The 18,429-nt window shown below is 43.1% G+C and overlaps 1 protein-coding gene across 2 annotated transcripts in view; it reads right to left on the reverse strand.

The window, feature by feature from the left end:
* Positions 1 to 18,429, reverse strand: part of sesn3 (sestrin 3) — a 54,701-nt gene that overhangs the window by 23,647 nt on the left and 12,625 nt on the right. Inside the window, exon 2 of one of the 2 annotated variants that reach the window (XM_012956235.3) lies at positions 13,492 to 13,629. The exons of the other annotated variant lie outside the window; for it this stretch is intronic. Within the exon in view, the coding sequence (XP_012811689.1) occupies positions 13,492 to 13,587 (96 nt within the window). The 5' untranslated portion in view covers positions 13,588 to 13,629. The remainder of the gene's footprint in view (positions 1 to 13,491; positions 13,630 to 18,429) is intronic. 2 annotated transcript variants of the gene reach the window in all.

Raw genomic sequence — 18,429 nt, forward strand, 5'->3', positions numbered from 1 at the left:
CTGCTTAGCAATAGCACATTCACCCACATAGGGACTGTGAACTAGGCCAGGGGTTATCTTTCATCATGTATGTAACGTGTCTTGAAATATTCCACACTGGCATAAGGCGCCATATAATGGCTTTGCATAGGGCACCTTTAGTCCAAGTGCAAGTCACACTAACAAGTTCCAAGAAAAAAATGCCTTTCCTTACTCCAACCCCACTCTAAAACTGAGCGATGGGTTGGCAAAGTGCTCTGATAGGCTAGAACATGTCAGTCCAACTGGAGGCCCATGGGCCGGATCCCACATCTATCAGTACATGGCAAAGTCCCTCAGCCACGGGTGACAAATGTGAAGACAGCAACAGCACATTAATGTCATACCCCTTTATTCCAACCTCCTAATTGGTTGCTAAGGGTTACTAGACCTGGAGTGAACTTGGTACTCATTTTTAAATTATCCCCACAAAAAGGTACCCCCGGGCAAGTACCTGAGTAGAACTTACTAGAAGTCTGCACTAGATCCCAATGTGCCAGAGGGCACCGCTTTATGGAGGCACGCTGCCATGTGCGGACGAAAGTGATATGGTATGAAAGTCTCAGCGCCAAGGAGTCGGTGCCCACTGGGGCACGGATGGAAATAACAGGGCTGTTTCACAATGATTTATGCAAATAGAATAATGCAGCTGGAGATGCAGCTGTTCGTGGGCCTGTTTACACCTTGTAAAACTGCCGAAATCAGCCAAGATAAAAACCTTTGCCCCGAGATGGTTCCATGCACTTCATTAAAGTAGCACTGTCCTCAAAATACACAATTCAATATGCGGTAGATCTGTTTCACAAACAATAATGTTTATTCCTGCTGCGAATGACTGACCCATGCTGCTACTGCAGCACGCACTGATATGACTGCTCTAAGGGCTAGAACTCAGTGGGAGGGATCCTTTACTACCTGCAGGGCAGAAAACAAAATGTGATCTTGTGTCTGTGGCATTAATAAATCAAGCCCAAAGTGTTTTCTCTGCTGGCATTGCAGCCCCACAGACACATTAGGGCATTTATCAGCTCCAGAACAGGGCAGGGGCAGTTTCAGGCACTTACCGGCCAGTAGAAATAAGCCCCTATCAATTGTTCCATTCATCCATTCAGTCTATATAAGGGGAACACCAGGAAGTGGGGGAAAAAGCTGCAGCTCTGCTTCCTAATGTGCCAACCATACACTGGTTTTCAAACATAGTTGAACAGACCAGTATCCAAAGTACATAGATATTGCTTTGAAATGCCAGGCTGTACAGTGAAAGGTACTGTAACATTATACCAGGAAAGATTGGGAGGTATAAAGTCTAAATATACCTTGAGACTGTATCATTATCATTTCATATTTGTTTACTTTCCCTTTATTGATAGTATGAGATCTTAGATAATGACGCCATTGTATATGCAAAGTGCAGATACATATATGTGAATCGGTGCTGTATTCAGCAGTCATTCACCATAGAAATGCACAGCACCCCTAGTGGTCAACTGTATTTTACTTCTTCCAGGGCAAGCGCTTATGCAGGCTGAACTAGCACTCTACCATTTAAAATTTTATTCTTGAACCAACAAATGTATTTGTAGCTGTAATATTGGTGTGTAGGCCCCATCTCAGTGCATTGTGCCTGAGTCTGAGCTTTCAGCCAGCGCTACACATTAGAACTGCTTTCAGCTAACCTATTGTTTCTCCTACTCCCATGTAACTGGAGGAGTCCCAACCCGGACTTGGATTTTGTTACTATTGAGTGCTATTCTGATACCTACTTTCACCCTTCCCATTGTTCTGCTGATCGGCTGCTGCAGGTGAGGGGGGGGGGGGATATCACTCCAACTTGCAGCACAGCAGTAAAGTGTGACTGATGTTTATCAGAGCACAAGTCACATGGCTGTGGCACCCTGGGAAATGAAGAATATGGCTAGCACAATGTCAAATCTCGAAATTAAATATTGAAAAAATCTGTTGGCGCACAACAAGCTTTGCCCTCGAGTTTTATACATTAAGGGGAAATTCACAGATGTTCCGGAATAAAAATGATACTTTCAGTGGACGACAGAATTAGGTGCAAAACATGAAACAGGCTAATCCCTATAATTAGCCATTTTACCTATTTTGACCCCAGTATACTAGGAAGTTCAGTGGTTTCCCATGACAGATGGGTCTGTGTGATACAGGCCACCGGCTGAGGGAACTTAAGCCCCACAAACAAGACTTATTTCTAGAGCCTACAAACATAGACGTTGCTTGGAAAGTGTTGTTCTCCTTGGGTTTTGGTAACGACGCGGTTGTTTTTCAGGGCAGCAGCCGCGGTCACCGACAAACATCCGAGATGCTAAAAACTGCAGCCACAAATGAGCGTAAATGGAGATGTGCAAACTCCAAAGGGAAAGTAAGCCTACAGTTAATAGATTTACTGGTTTAGAGCCGCACAGAATCTCAAGTGAAAGATGTAGGAAATCTGAAAGAGCAATCTGTATCCTGTAGCCCTTCCCGCTGTGGCTGAACTATAAAAATACACTCTCGGTTTGGCACCTGGATTTGTTACATGCATGTTTATTAATTATTATTATTATTATTACTACATATGGAAAGGTGCCTATGTAGGGCCAAAGCCGGGCAGGATTTATAGGTCATCTCCCTTTAGCAGAACCCCCATTCGTGTAAGAGCTGAATGTACATGCTCTTCCGCAGGCTTATAGAAAGGGCTGGTATACAGGAATACATGAAAAAAGCCGAAAATACATTCTGCCTATCCAAAATCATATCATCACTTACTACAAAGCAGTTAAATGAGAGTTGTTTTTCTTTTAAACTTCACATTGTTATCTAGTTTAACAAGAAATAATGAGCTCTGTATAAACACTCCCCCTCTCTTCAACCCTTTGTTGTGACTGCTGTGGCTTACAGATAGGCAGATGTCCCTTATCTGTGCACTGGTAATCCCAACCGATAGCCACGTACTGTGGATATTGGCTAATACGTGGCTTGGCCCGGTTTGGGGAACTAATGTGTCAATGTGCCGTATCTGCCAGTGTGTAGCGCATCAGCAGCTCCTCTTTAATTCCTGCTGTTCCAATCATTGTGGGCCCTTCCTAGAATAGAGTGCTACTTTCCTGACCCAGCACACTTTGCATTACATCTGGAGGTAGTAATAATTATCCAGGCCTTTGGATCAAGTTGTCACAGGAGATCCCCATGTTGGATTTTGTTAGGAGTGTCAGTGGCATTGCACATGCTCAGTGGGCTCTGGGCAGCTGTTGAGAGGCTAATCTTAGGGGTCGTCGCAAATCAACAAGCAGAACATGAAATTTGCATATAAGCAATACTTCAGGACTACGCAGCCTTATATTATGACCTTTATATTCTATATATACAGTATATTGTGAGTGGGCCCCTAAGCTCAGGTAAGTGACAGCAGCACAGAGTATGGGTAGAGAATCAGCAGAAAAGAAGATGGGGGGCTACTGGCGCATCTTTGGGGGCACAGATCATCCCTGCTAAAGGGCTGTGGTTGCTTCGGGCTGTTACAGAAGCCCAAAACATATTATACAACATTTCTGCTCTACTTCTTTTGTTAAGCTTTAGTTCCCCTTTAAGCATAAACATCTTATTTTTGTGCACACACGGAGAGCAAAGGGCGCACGTACATAGGACTGGTTTCCGTGCTACTGAGCAAGCACAGCATATCTTTATGAGAGGCGCTGCTGAGAGAAAGTCCCCATGATACTGAAAAGATTGCAGATTATGAAAAAAACTATGCACATTTTAGCTAAGTCACGAGTTCACTGATCTACAGAGCACTCACTGTTTTTGCACTGGGGCCCCGAAGCTCTAGAAGGCTCAGTGGGGGAGGATATAGGGGAACACTATCTTGACACTAAATGGGGCAGAATGGGAAGATATTCTAGTAACAATCAAATTAAACCGGCGGATATATTGGCTGTCCGACCGAGGGCTGCATCAACAAGTCATTGCAGTCTCCAATCCGAGGGAATCAAACCTGCCCAATCTAGATCTGCCCAATTTTAAACCTGATATTGGTAGGGTAGCCCCTCGGGGGTGCCCGCATACAGGCAGATAAGCTGCCGAATCGGCCAGGCTATCCGACGATGGCTGGCCCCCATAACCAAACACAGACTTACCGGACATTAGTACCCAGTCACTGATCACAGGGGAATATGCTGTAACAAAATGTAGCAAAGCTAAAATATGAAATGATACAATGTCAACATATAAAGGGAAGAAACCGTTGGATTATTTTGTGCCGGAGGAGCCCCGGCTGGTTTCTCGGCACTGGGTCTAACTAAACAAAATAGGCAGGATATATTTCTTTTATTTATTAAAATAAAAGTGTTTTTCTCTTTTCATTAAAATGATATAAACTCTATTGAAATAAAAGAAGCTGAAACAGAGAAGCTGTCAGATCGGATCTGCAGTACAATCAAGTCCATCTGCAATTAATTTGCAACACAGGAGTTTTCCCTGGAAAACATCCATCTCTGCCGAAAAGCACTACATTTTCTGCTTCTGGGTCACCTCTATGACTGCAAAGTATGCGAGCAATACACTCTACTTAGACAGTAAATTACCCATGATTTAACATCTCAGCTACACCCAAGTTTTTCCCCCAACATTCTCATGTTTAAGGGAATATCAGCCTTAAATACAAGTCTGGGCTGAACACCAATGGGCAACATTAAAGAGGGTAGCGTAGTCTGGAGAGGGGGGGGATGGTTTACTCAGATCTACTCAGCAGCAGTTCTGCCTTGCTTTGTGGCAGCTGTCTTTAGAACAGAGCACTCAGACCACAGTGGGATGAGATCCTTTATAAAATCCACTGTTTACATCACTGCAGGACAATGGCGGAAGCTTCCCATTGAGGATTTCTTACTGGCGACAAGAATAGGAAACACAGGGGTCTCTGCAATGGAGATATTGCCTGCCTATGCTAGAAGCAATATTCTTAATCTGTTTGCAGTGATGTAAGGGACTCCCCATTCATGGGAAACAATCTGCTGCAGGTTGGGTTGCCACCTTACCCTTTAATACCGGCCACATATTGAATGCACATCCAGCATGGCTAGTCAGCAATTCATTTAGATGCTGCATGGCTGCACATAAATCAGTTCAGCATGCAGCAAGCACCTAAAGTAATTGTTAATTAGCCATGCTGGATGTGCCCGGTATTAAAGGAGTATTAAAGGGGTGAAGTGGCACCCCTAGCTGCAGGTAGCAAGCCATATGATCTCAGTTTAAAATATCCCCTATACTTTAGTCCTAAGACCTTTAGCAGAGTGACTGGGATCAGAAAGCACAGGGAACAACTCCTGGTAATTATACAGGTATGTGGCCCGTTATCCAGAATGCTCAGGACTTTCCCTAATTTGGATCTCCTACCTTAAGTCTACTAAAAAAAAATGACTCCAATAAGGATTAATTATATCTTAGTTGGGATCAAGTACAGGTACTGTTTTATTACAGAGAAAAGGGAATCATTTAAACATGAAATAAACCCAATAGGGCTGTTCTGCCCCCAATAAGGGGTAATTATATCTTAGTTGGGATCAAGTACAGGTACTGTTTTATTATTACAGAGAAAAGGGAATCATTTAAACATGAAATAAACCCAATAGGGCTGTTCTGCCCCCAATAAGGGGTAATTATATCTTAGTTGGGATCAAGTACAGGTACTGTTTTATTATTACAGAGAAAAGGGAATCATTTAAACATGAAATAAACCCAATAGGGCTGTTCTGCCCCCAATAAGGGGTAATTATATCTTAGTTGGGATCAAGTACAGGTACTGTTTTATTATTACAGAGAAAAGGGAATCATTTAAACATGAAATAAACCCAATAGGGCTGTTCTGCCCCCAATAAGGGGTAATTATATCTTAGTTGGGATCAAGTACAGGTACTGTTTTATTATTACAGAGAAAAAGGAAACCATTTTCAAAAATGTGAATTATTTGATTAAAATGGAGTCTATGGGAGATGGCCTTCATTAATTTGGAACTTTCTGGACAATGGGTTTCCAGATAAGGGGTCCAATACCTGTACTAAAACTTGAAGCTTAAAAAGAACATTTTGAGATGATTATATGCCAGAAGGCTTTATAAACAGCAACTAATGATCCCAGCTCTGCCATTGGATTCAGCTGTTCTTTCTCCCACTACATCATTTTATATGGTCTTTTCCTATCAATAACATGCACACATAGGCATCAGAACAAAAGGGGTGGGTGCAGGGTTCCCCCAGAATTTTACGCCCCAGTTCCAATATCTGGTGGGGGCAAAAAATACATAAAGTTACACACTAAACTACAGCCCCCGGCCCATGGGATCTTTCCTGGCTCCTTAACACACTCCTCATGTTTAATTGGTAGAGATACTGTACACCAGGGGTCTCAAACTCGCGGCCCGCGGGCCATTTGCGGCCCTCAGTACAATATTTTGTGGCCCGCACCAACGCAATGAATGGATCGCGATTTTTATTGCGATTCAAGGGATAATGCAAGGCACGGCGGGCGGGAGCTGCTGATTGCGGAAATGACATTATGCCATCATAACAGTTATTATGGGAAGACGTTCTGTGTGCACAATTAGCTGCATAACGTCATTTCCGCAATCAGCAGCTCCCGCCCGCCGTGCCTTGCATTATCCCTTGAAAGCCAATTTTTTGTGAAATCCCTTATGCGGCCCAGCCTCATCCTGACTTTGCCTCCTGCGGCCCCCAGGTAAATTGAGTTTGAGCCCCCTGCTGTACACTGTACTTGCACAGCTCCTGCTGTAAAAAATGCCTTTTACTAGTCCATCAATAAAAGATAATGTGCCTGGGGAGGGAGAACTGATAGTGCTGGGGATAAGGAGAAGAGCGAGAGAGGAGAGCTAGCAGGTAAGAGGTCAGATAAGGAGAGAAAAGCAGAGGAAGGGAGGGAGAAAGACAAATTCACTGGGAAGGCGGAGGGAAATATAGAGAAACTTAAAGGGAAACTTAAAATGAATATATACCCCTTCTTGTTCACATGAGCTCATTGGGGGGGGTGACAGACTATCATTTCTTTTCTAACTGCAAAATCAGGGTTTACTGTGTAAAAAATATAGACATTTCCAAAACCTACATAAACCTGACTGAATACTGTCATGTCAAAAAGGGGGTATATTTTCCCTTTAAACTCTTTAAATTGGGTTATTTACTTATCATACCAGCACAAGGCTGTTAAGACACTCTCCCTAACCAGCCACAGTATGCCGTACAGCCGGCTCAGACTGCCAATCAGTTGGGCATATCAGGAGAAGATCCGCTCATGTGGCGACCCCCCCAAACAACCTACATCACCATTTTTCCAGTGGTACACAAAGTGGCTGCCAATGAGAACACATACATTTCAGTGGGCAGTACAATGTTCATACAGGCAGACTAACCAGTAACCAGCCACATTATTCTTATTCACTACATATGATGGCCAGTAGATCAGTAGAGTTTATCAAATGTTACCGGAGCCAACTAATAAGCCTAATAGGAAAGTAAAACAGCATAGCGAAATGCGTCTCTGCTTAAAAGCTTGTATATCCAACTTGCTGTACTTTGATGCAGGTCCATAAGATACTTTAGTGCTTTCTTGATGAAGCTATACAGATAATAGCAGCACTTATATACATGGGCCTTTACTTTCATTCTCACAGAACTTTGTAATTAGTAGGAAAGACCGTTCCATAATAATTGCTGCAGTGTATAGCCGCAGTGCACAAATGAGCAGTTATATGTGCTGACCTCCATTTTTATGTAGGATTGCCCCCTTTTTTTTTTTATCCGGCAGGCAGTAGGGCATTGATAATGTCAACAGGGCCATGGTAGGAGCTTCATAAGGGGCGGAGCTATTGGGCATTAGAAGCCAGAGAGTGGATCGGGAAAAGGTAAGAGTAGGTTGGCTTGAGGGCTTAGTAATTATAAACGAGTAGGGTGCCACTCAAGCAATCAATAAGTGATCCAGGGAGCTAGCAGTCAATAAAGAATATCCCGGGGCCGGGAAGATGGGCTGCACAGGCCCTTACATTGGTAGGAAATACTCAGCCAGTTGCTTGGATTAACCCAACACAGCCTCACTAATGAATCCATCCCTACGTCACTATGATAGCTGAACCATTCATACTCTTTACTGGCTGAGGAGTGTGGGGCAGCACGTGTTGCTCCATCTGTCGACACTGACACCAGCTGAGCCTGGATCTGCAGCACATCTCAATCGTCTATTCACTTCTTCTGTCTGATTAAAGGGCAAGTGCTGGAAATACCCTTCATCTGGCACACAAACAACATTCTCTATTTCCTTATAGAGCCTTGCCATGCTCAAACCACATTTTATAATTACAGGTATAGGGCCCATTATCCAGAATGCTCGGGACCAAGGGAATTCCCGATAAGGGGTCTTTCCGTAATTTGGATCTGCATACCTTAAGTCCACTAAAAATAAAAAATCAATAAAACATTAATTAAACCCAATAGGATTGTTCTGCCCCAATAAGGGGTAATTATATCTTAGTTGGGATCAAGTACAGGTACTGTTTTATTTTTGCAGAGAAAAAAGGAAATCAATTTTAAAAACCTGAATTATTTGTTGAAAATGGAGTCTATGGGAGACAGGCTTTTCGTAATTTGGAGCTTTCTGGATATCTGGTTTCCAGATAACCGATCCCATACCTGTACTATAACCATGTTTACCAGACCTTCTGGAAGATGGTTACCAAGCAGCCCACTTTGGGTGATTATTAATGTCCAACCTGCATCCCCCCCATCTGTTTTTGTGTTACTTAGTCTGCACTTAAGTGTTTCTTGATTAAAATACCCCACTGAGTGCCCTTGTTACGGCCAAGTGGGCAAGACCAGCCAGGCCTGTTACTATTGGGTTAAATTAGGATCACGCCTGAAAAATACAGATGAGTTGACATATCCGCCAGCATATTTATTATCAGAAAGCAGTGTGCTGAACACAGCAGATGGGAAAAATATTTATGAGTCAAGATTTCAGAGGCCTGGTATAAAGGCCTACAGTGGAAAATACGAAAAAATAATTGAACACAAGTCCCAAAATGAGCGCCAGTATCCCACCTAAAAGCAGATGTAAGGCCCAGCAGCAATAAATAGGTTTTGATGAAGTTAACAGCACACTTCCAGCCGCGCCAGCAAACACTCAGCCTTATCCACAATTACACTGGGCCTTATCCAACAATTAACTGGGCCAGTGTGAATTACAGTGTTGGACCTATGATTCTGCCTTCTTCTGCCAGTGTGCGGGGGCTGCCATAGCCTCTGGTTCCCTGTATATTATGGCCTGGCCATGGCCCAGCAAAATGCTAGCCAGAAATAGGCAGGCAAATGCCAGACCTTTACATATTGCATAACCAGAACTCACAGGATCCATACATAGCTTAGCTAAGGAATGTTGGGTATCTAAAGGCTGCCTTTCCCAGGTCTGTTGTTTAAAAGGTGATTTTCACCTATAAATTAACTTTTGATGATGTAGAAAGTGATGTTCTGAGACAATTTGCAATTGGTCTTCACTTTTTATTAAATGTGATTTTTGAATTATTAAGCATTTTGTTCAACATCTCTCTCCTTTGCGGAATATTAGCGGCTGTCTGGTTGCTAGGGTCCAATATACCCTAGCAACCAAGCAGTGGTGTGAGAATAGGAATATGAATAGGAGAGGATACATAATAAAATATAACAATAAAAATAAAATGGTAGCCTCACAGAGCAATAGTTTTTCTGGGGTTCTGGGGTCAGTGATCCCTATTTAAAAACTGGAAGAGTTTGAAGAGGAAGGCAACTAATTCAAAAACTGTAAAAAATGAAGACCAATTGAAAAGTTGCTCATTCTATAACATACTACTTTGAAGCTGGACTACCCCTTTGGGCAGGTCTGTTTTCTCAGGGAACCATCATAACTGAAGATGGCAGTGACTATAAGGGAGGATTCTATATCAGGCCCATCTCGACCCAGCGCTGTCAGACAGTCCTGTTTGGGAGTCTGTCCTGATTGAGTATTCTGCTGACTTCAGCACTGATCTGATCTACATTGGGCAGAAATCCCATGTCCTGTGAAGCACAAAGCTGCCTACAAAGTGCCCAATAAGTAACAATAACAGGAATTGTCACAACCAATCCATCAGGGGTGCCTATGGTTTGGCCCCGTCACAGCGCTTTGGCACTGGGCCTAAACCAAAGGAATGGGGGGGGGGGGGGTTTGTTTAGCAAAACTAAACAAGCTCTCTAGCCCTAAAAAGAGGAGAATACGCCCAGTTTATAACTAATGTTTTGATTTTTATGTTCCTTTAAACACACATAAAGGGGGAGTTTACATTAGAATTAACGTTTAGGCCTATGGAACGCAGGACGGGTTTTTCTTGCCGCAGCCCGTACTACTGAAAGGATTTGTTTCTCTTAGAAAGACATGCTAATTTAAAAATTGTTTCGGAGACTTAAATTGTAATGTTCAAAATGTTCCGAAGCCGTAAGCCGCGATTACGCTCTGTGTGCACAAAGGCAAAGTATGCGCTTCAGGTCACGGAGTCATTAAGCAATAAAAATATACAATATAGAGCAATGTTGTACGAGCGTGCGAAGAGGCGTGCTACTAACAGCTGTGTGGGTATGCGCTTGATATATACGCTAAGGCATGGGGGTACCACACACAGTACCAACATAAACTACCCATTCATGAGTATCGATGTGTAGGGCATCTATGGGGCTGGTATACCACCCCCTACCTACAGCTTCCCTATTTAATGGGGTAGTCCACTTTTAATATTATATAGAACGGCTAATTCTTAGCAACTTTTCAATTGGTCTTCATTTTTTATAGTTTTTGAATTATTTGCCTTCTCTTCTTCTGACTCTTTGCAGCATTCAAATGGGGGGGGTTACTGACCCCAGCAGCCAAAAGCTGTGAAGCTACAATTTTATTGTTATCGTTACTTTTTATTACAGGTATAGGTTCCAGTATCTGGAAACCTGTTATCCAGAAAGTTCCGAATTACAGAAATTCAGAACTTTCTGGATAACGGGTTTCCAAATAAGGGATCCCATACCTGTACAAATATTGGTTCAGAGCAGTCTCAAAATCTCGTCTCACCCTCCTTTCCTACCATCTGCCCACCCTTGGATGATGTCGCTTTGGGTGGCAGTTTACCTGATCAGGGCCATACAGCTATCTCCTGACGCCAACCTTGTAGTCCCGGCAAGTCCGAAACTACCACTGCCCTTCACAGTGAAGCCATGGGCAAGTAACAAAGGGGCTGCAATATCTGTTGCTGTATATAGAACTGATTAAATAGAGAAAGCCGGCAAGGCAACTAAAGATCTCTTACAAATGCTGTTAAACTATAACTCCCATTACGCTGCAACAACCTTTGCAACCATCTGGGGGCCCCCTTGTTACCAATGTCTGCCCTAAAACTTCTTCTGGCACCTTATTTTCCCTTTAAAGAGACAGAGTGGTTTCAAACCTAGCGCTGGGCTTCTGTAAGGGCTTCTGTGGATTTCTCAGTGCAGAGATCCTTATATAAGGTTCTTTTCTTTTGCATTTACGCACAAATTCCTATGTGGAGGGGTTGTCGACTTCGTAGCAAACATACTGCCTTTGTTACATAGGACTCCCTGATAGTGCTGCACTTTTCTGCCCTACGAACAACAAGCTGAGTGTACGGACCGAGACCCAAGGAGGCACGGCCACCCTGCCCTGCCATTGGTCTCCTGCCGACACGCCTCCTCCTATGACTGACACTTTGTTGCCGACTTAGAGATAAACATATTCCTATAGGGGCTGTCACTCTGGGCGAGGCAGGTCGTAAAATGTCAGGGCATGCAACATTCCCCAATTTTAAAGGGATATACACGCTGTTTATTAGTAGGGATTACAACTGGTTTATGTCCAGACAAATGTTTGCCTATGGATTTTCTACAAAGGGAACCTTATTTATTACATCTTTGTGTTAATGCACAGGCAGGGCTTTACATTTACCAAGCAATAACATTGGAACACAGAACTAAACCAACACCTTTCTGCCTTTCATTTAAACTGCAGCACAAAGCGAGCATTCGAATGTACAGGTATGGGATCCCTTATCCGGCAACCCGTTATCCAGAAAGCTCAGAATTACGGAAAGCCCGTCCCCCATAGACTCCATTTTAATCAAATAATTCAGAATTTTAAAACTGATTTGCTTTTTTTCTGTAATAATAAAACAGTACCTTGTAATTGATCCCAACTAAGATATAATTACCCCTTATTGGGGGCAGAACAGCCCTATTGGGTTATTTAATGGTTTATTTAATTTAATGGGACCAGGTTGTTACTGTGGGTGAGGGGGCAATAGGGTGACTTCCCATGTTTGCTCGGGGGGGGGAACAATCCACATGACCTTCATCCTGGAATAATATGGAGGGCCACATCATGGCGGGAACCCAGAAGGCAAGCGGGTGCTGTCTCTGGCTATGGGCCCTATGCCCTATTTTTCTAATATAACAAGTCAGGTTGGGGCTTTACGTGCCAGGTAAAAGAATGCTAATCTCTACCAGAGCCAAATTCTTTGAGCTGAGTCTCTTATCAGTACAGATCTCAAGCAATAAAGAGCACAAATAACACAGGGCTATACCATGCTCGGCAGGGGGAGAGGGCCTTGTTTCCGTTGCAATTTCCTTTCCCCGGTCACAGCTGCTTGGAATATTACATGTGGAATTGAAAATCTGCCCCAGGGCTGGCTGAAGCGTTAAAACTACTTGTTTATACAGGGGGCAACATTTCTTGTTCTGATACAAACATTGCCATTTCTGTTGGAATATGTGTTTCATGAACATGTTCTTAGGTTGAAGACACACAGAACTACTAGTAGCAGCTACTTGTCATGGCTACAAAAATAGACAATGCTGATCATTTACTGATAACTGTCTCTATGTGTGTTTTAGCAGAGGCAATTCTCAGTATTGTCTATGGCAGGGGATTTTCTGGCGTTTAGTAGCCGTGACAAGTAGCTGCTATTAATTAGCTCTGTGTGTCCTTAAAAATAATGATTGTTCTCCCATTAGCAGCAAAGCAAATGGACTTGAGCTGAAGGAGCCTTCAGTTCCAGCCTTTCTGGGGGTGGATTTCCCCTTGAATTTGGGCAGTTCTGTACAGTACATCAGCATGTGAGCGAGCGCTAAAGGGAATAATTAGGAATAACTGTCAAAGCCGCAGTATTCTAATCTACTGCATTTCCTTTCCATTTGTTTGTTATCCAAGGGAAGCCGACATAAAAAGGGAGAGGACTTCCCGCCCCATCCCTTTTCCGATTTACAGCCCGAGGGCAGAATTCTGATTGAATGGGAGAGAAGAAAACTTAAAAAGACACTTCAGATAAAAGTGACTGCATCTAAGATTTAGTGGTCCTTTAATTAAACAGTTTGCAGCGGACAAGACCTTTGGGCTTATTGCACATACCTGCTGGGTGATACAAGGTCCAGCATGCAAGTAGTTCATATTTAACTTAACCAATAACCTCCTTGTCACAGGTTCCAGGCGGATGATATACAACATGGAAGGGCAACCTTCTGACCCACAGATCTTACTCCTACATCACTGACAGACAAAGACAAAGACAAGACAAGAGTTACAGTTCAACAACATATGGAGGGCCACATGTTATCAATATAGAACATATCTTTGGCCGATGTCAGAAATAAAAAACTTGCAGTAAACCAAACGCTGGTAACTGCGACTCCTAGCTAGTTTAAAGGTGGTCATACACAAATCGATATTATCGGTAAGAGCCTTGGATATCAGTCGCCTCATCAATTGGGCAGAACTGAATATTTTGATCAGGTGAAGGGGCCCAAACATTTAATGTTAATGCTGAATCATCAGATAGGGGGTACTTTGCTTACCTGCATATCTGACAATTTCAGCTCTTAATGTTAGTAAAAGCGAGCAGATCTTAGCATGTATGGCCACCTTTACACTAAAGGTGGCCATACATGCTAAGATCTGCTCGCTTGGCAAGGTCGCCAAGCGAGTGGGATCTTCTCCCGATATCCCCACCTACGGGTGGGTGATATCGGGCTAATTTGATCATTTGGCCCTGGGGCCAAACAATCGAATTAGAACGACAGGTATAGGCGTCAGTTTGGTGACCGCATCAACGAGCCGATGTGGTCCCTGATCCGACTGATTTTTAAACCTGCCTGATCGATGTCTGGCTGATTTCAGGCTGATTTCAGGCCAGATGTCGGTCGGGCAGGCTCGTCATTAGTGCCGCTACACGGCCCGATAAGCTGCCGAATTGACTCATATCGGCAGCTAGGATTGGCCCGTGTATGGGAACCTTAACTCCCAGAGCCCTCAGTTATTCAATAGTTCCCCTTTCTTAAACCTGCTAAATTGTTTGCTTGCCTTGCTAAACCTTCTCATCTCAAGCTAATCTTAAATCATTCTGCTAATTATTCCTGTCAAGGGCTCAAAATCCTAAAATAAACAACAGGTTTCAGATAGGATCCGTTTGAGAAAACTCCCTTGAGTCTTGACAGAAGCACAGAGCCCACTGAGCATGTGCAGTGCCACTGACCATAAGATGCCCTAGCACAATCCAAGATGGGGAGTTTTGAAGGCCAGGATCATTATTGCTATAGGGCTGCTGAACCTCTAGACTGGTACAGTTGGTTCAGGATATAAAATACAGCATTTCTACCCATTATACTTTCTACATTTCAGTTTTCCTTTCAAAGCATGGTAATAATTACACATGTATTTTTAGATGATTATACTGTCCCTTTATATGTTGGAAAACGACATTCATACCATGTTGTACTGACAGAAATAAGCAGGTAAAGGGGATCATTCCAAGTGATTGAACAATTTAGCTACAGGCACTGCTACAGCAGAGCATCCACACACCTCCAGTGATTTAATGTCTGGCTCTCAGCCTCATTAGCCACAGGACAGCACCCACATTCTGCTCCGACCTTTTTTGAATTAAATGTTGGAGGAAAATGAAACATTTTAAAGGGAAACTACAGCTAAGGAGTTCATTTTCAACATTTGCCAAAACCAAAAAAAGATTTTAGCACAATATTCTGGCATGGGCAGCACACTGAGCGGAAAATGTTAAGGTTTTTGTGTTTATCTACAAGGTATTTTCCCATAAAATATACTTGCATGCATACCTTTTCCACTGACACAGCCTTCTGTGAGAACTATATAAAAGAACCCAAGTGATATGGTTCAAGTGAGAAAACCAATATGGCAGCTCCCAGTCAGGTGTATAAATGCAGCATGGCGGAGTAGTGGTTAGCACTGCTGCATCACAACCTGCTTCTTTCAAAGTGCTAAAAGTTCATCAAAGTGGAGGTCCCCTTCAGCCTCAGGAGTCACAACCCGCTGTGCCCAACAATGGCAAGTTATGAGCAGGAAGTTTCCAGTTGTCTAAAAATCAAAATATAAATCCAGGCAGGGCATCCAATATCCAGAAGGCTCTGAATTACAGGAAGGCCTTCTCCTACAGAGTCCACTTGAAATCATTCCAGATAATAGATCCTATACATGTACAATACTAGGAACATTCAGGTTTATTAAGACATATGAATACTAACTGGTGAAGGTTGCAGCAATTTTTTATAAAAATCTCTTGTAGGATCACCAGCTAGGCAGCACTGAAGTACAGGAATACCAACTGTGGCACAGATTTAAGCATCTCACTTTAGGTCAATTTAGAGCCTCACCAGTCCCCAAATTGCACCAAAAAATGTTCCTGATGCTGTCGTGCCAAACCCACTTTTGGCTTCCAGAGACTAAGACACAATAGCAGAGCTGGTAAATATCACAAGAAAACCTGCTACCTAGGCTTGCCAAAGACTTACTGCACACAGAACTCTATTCAGCTGTCTGAAGCGCAGTCAAAACTGCCCCACTTGAATACCGGACACTTTTTTTTTAACATTGTGGTGCTCTGGGAGCCAAAACAGCCCATAAGCTGGCCAAAAACAATAAGACCTGCTCATCTGTTGAGGTTTTGCCCAATTTGCTCACCTACATTCTTGGCCAAACTGGGCTGATCCAATAATTTGGCCTCTGGGCCAACAATTAGATCATAATGGGCATCTATGCAGGCCTGCTGATGTCCTCCAGATACCTATTGGTAGGCCATTGTGAAAAGCCCATAAACAGGTCAACTTTAGTCTTGTCTAGATAGCCATAGGAGTTTTTGCAAGATTTCCATCTCCACTATTGTGTGATAATCCCTTTAGTGAAAAGCACCTTGTGCCAAACATTGTGAGTATGAGTGTAAGTGTTTGAGCTTTCCTGCTCTCTGCAACTTTCAGACCTGTCAATTAAGTCAACAGCTCCGATCATTAGGCCATATCCAAAGCTGGTTTATTGTGAGAGGATTATTGCAAATGGCTAAACAGTTTAGGTAAACCGTGGGAAGAAATAATAAGGATTATGGGATAAACTGTAGGCCAAGGTACATTCAGAGTTAATTACACCAATATAATTATTTATTACACTAGCTAGCTAAATACATAAAGGAAATAAAGAAAAACAGAGTTAGGCTTTTAAAATGTCTTGGGCAACATTTCTATGCCCTGTAAACAATTCAGCACGGGATGAGAGAATGGGGTACAGCCAGTTCAATATTTAGAGGGTGTTTAACGGCGAGAAAGGCCAAGGCTGCTCCCATCCGAGAAGATGAAGGCAAACAGAGTTAACAAGCCACAAGCAGATCATGTGTCTGCAAAAGAATGTTAAAAATAAGGTAGGTGACTCTGTAAACAGAGCTCAGGCAAGTGACCATTTACACAAACAGAACAATAACCCCCATTTACGAGATTATCTAGTGCTCTTAACAAAGCCCTTATTGTCGGACTTGTCTAATGTTTACCCTTAATGAAGAGTTCTGGGCCGGAGGACAATGCCCAAGGGACCACATAGCAAGATATAAAGACTAAAATGCTTAATCTGCTATTGTTCTACTAAGAAAGCTTTTATTTTAATTTACTGATACAGCTTACAGAGTCCACATGTGACTGGCACATGGTTACACAGAAATTGAGGAGCAAACAGAAGGATCACGCTTTGGATTTCACAAGATGTTTAGGGAATGAACTGATCTGATATCGATGGCCATTTATTCACTATTCAATGTGTTTGGGGGGCAAATTATACTAAAATCATGACCCAAAGAGGTCAATAGAATCCCTTGGAGGGTCACATCCAACCTACAGGCCTCCACTTTGAGCAGTGCCCTAGTATGGGGATTATTGTGCTGACACAGGAAAGAGCCTTCCCCAAAATGTTGCTGCAAAGCAGGAAGCTAATAAAGAATATCATTGTAAGCTATAGCCTTATGGCTTGCTTTCACTGGAACCACTGGAGGCCCTAGCCCAGTGATCCCCAACCGGTGGCTCAGGGGCAACATGTTGCTCACCAACCCCTTGGATGTTGCTCTCAGTGCCCCCAAACCAGGGAGTTATTTTTGAATTCCTGACTTGGGGGCAATTTTTGGTTGAATAAAATTTACTGCCAATTAAAGCCCCTGTAAGCTGATAGTGTGCATAGAGGCTGCCTAATAGCCAATCACAGCCCTTATTTGGCACCTCCATGAACTTTTAGGGTGCTTGTGTTGCTCTCCAAGTCTTTCTACATCTGACCGTGGCTCACAAGTAAGAAAGGTTGGGGATCCCTGCCCTAGCCCAAACCATGGAAACAGCCCTGGACCATGATTCCTTCTGCACCAAACTTTAATATCAGCATTATACATGGGCAGTGTTCTCTTGGCATCTGCCAAACCCAGGCTCTGCTCCGACTGCCAGTTGGTGAAATGCCATTTATTAGTCCAGAGGACTCTTTCCCACTGCTCCGGAGTCCAATGACCTTTACACCGCTCCAGCTGAAATTTTGATATGTAGCATTGTACATAGTGATGTTGGGTTTGTTTGCTTTTGATCACTCATAAAAAAGCCTGCTCGCCCTACATGTAGTTCTTGTGCTGACAGTTTGGAAGTCAGCAGTGAGTGTTCCAAGTGAGGACATGATGTTTTAGACTGGATATTTGTGGCCATTTAGCAAAGATCTATGTACTCATGAGCCACACTCAGATGTAAAAAGTGTCTGTGAGCCACAAAACCATGAAAAGGTTCTTTGGGGATGCCAAATAAAGGCTGTGATTGGCTATTTGGGAGCCCCATAGGGACTGCTGGCCTGCAGGAGGCTCTGCTTGAAGTAAAACTGTGTCTCTGGGCTTCTAAAACTTGTCTCCAAGAAAGAAATAAAAAAATGGCACCTACTATGAGGCCACTGGGAGCAACATCAAACAGGGTGGTGAGCAACAAGCCACTGGTTGGGGATCACTGCCATGTAGTGTACTTCTGTACTTCACATCTGCAG

This window comes from Xenopus tropicalis, chromosome 2 (assembly GCF_000004195.4).
Source record: "Xenopus tropicalis strain Nigerian chromosome 2, UCB_Xtro_10.0, whole genome shotgun sequence".
Taxonomy (NCBI): domain Eukaryota; kingdom Metazoa; phylum Chordata; class Amphibia; order Anura; family Pipidae; genus Xenopus; species Xenopus tropicalis.